Here is a 1,249-nt window from a genome sequence, read left to right on the forward strand (position 1 = left end):
GTTATTACTCTCCTCTAATATTCTATAGTGTTTCAGCGATTGATACTTGTTAAGAGAGGTACGGTATAACGGTTACTAAGCCACCAACGAGCTTGGAGCAGCTACCTCTCTATCTAGGTACGGAGACTAGTCCCGAATCAGAGATAGGAGAGGAAGAGGAGGAGGCAATTGCGGAGTGTAATCGAGGTAGCCGTCCGGAGCGATTTCCCTGCTTTGCCCATACTGCTCAACTTCCCCTGAAGGCCTTTTTCGACCGCCTAGGGCTTTGTCCTACGAACGACCTTTCCGAATTCTGGGATCACGACAAGGATAGAAAGATATTATAGAGAAGAAGAGTCTAGAGCAAGCAAATCAGCCGTCCTCAAGCTGATAGTATGCCCTATCTTCTTTTGAAGGTAAGATTAGTGTCTACGCCTAATAAACTATGAACCCTTCTACCTCGAAAGTATAGTCGACTCGCGTGGTCGGCAATTATGGTCGGCAGTTCGTTACTCCAGCTAATCTTGATCTCTAGATCCGGAAGCTTTGCGTCTTTATTAACTCGAGCTCCCAAAGGTTCGAACAGTTCATCGACCTCTAGAAAGAGATGCTTCAAAAGAAGCAGCTATTTGCAAAGCACCGTCGGTGGAAAGGCGTTCAAGATCGTATCCTAAGGGTCGTTCAAGACGTGAAGACAAGGTGGTCCTCAACAACGTTAATGCTCGATCGCTTTAGCAGACTCCAAGTGGTTATTGAATCTTATATCGAGCGACTTGACCTGGGTGAAGACATGGGCATCGATTCCGAAGAATGGCAAAGGGTAGAGTACCTTATCGACCTTACGAAACCATTTGCAGCGGCGACAGCGGTGATTGGAACTACGAAAGGTCCGACGATTCACCTTGTCCTCGCATACTACAACAAGCTTTTCGATATTCTAGAGGAGGCGATAAAGCGACTCAAGAATAAGCGGATACCCTGGAAGAAGGATGTCTTTCAGGCATGCGAGGCTGCTTAGGCTAAGCTAGAGAAATATTATCGAGATACCTGGGATCGATTTGGCGATTACTACGGTATTAGCGTCCTCCTTACCCCCTGCCTTAAGCGGAAGTTCTGGGTACGCGATGACTTTGGGGATGAAAGTTACCGCGCGTATTACGAGGGTAAGCTAAGGGCAGAGTGGGAGAAGAGCTATCGTTCATTATCGAGTACCTCTACCCAGCAGGGCCGTTTTGGAAGGAGTCGGCACAAAGGCTATATCGACTTTACT

At 47.3% G+C, this 1,249-nt stretch overlaps 1 protein-coding gene across 1 annotated transcript; it reads left to right on the forward strand.

Moving 5' to 3' along the window:
* Window positions 1-793: 793 nt before the first annotated feature.
* Window positions 794-997, forward strand: SEPMUDRAFT_23271 (uncharacterized protein; the record flags this gene model as incomplete). The annotated part of the gene is made up of 1 exon (XM_016908367.2): window positions 794-997. A coding segment is annotated over one exon (204 nt), but the record flags the coding sequence as incomplete, so codon positions are not given.
* Window positions 998-1,249: the final 252 nt, after the last annotated feature.

Source organism: Sphaerulina musiva (assembly GCF_000320565.1).
Source record: "Sphaerulina musiva SO2202 unplaced genomic scaffold SEPMUscaffold_10, whole genome shotgun sequence".
Classification (NCBI taxonomy): Eukaryota; Fungi; Ascomycota; class Dothideomycetes; order Mycosphaerellales; family Mycosphaerellaceae; genus Sphaerulina; species Sphaerulina musiva.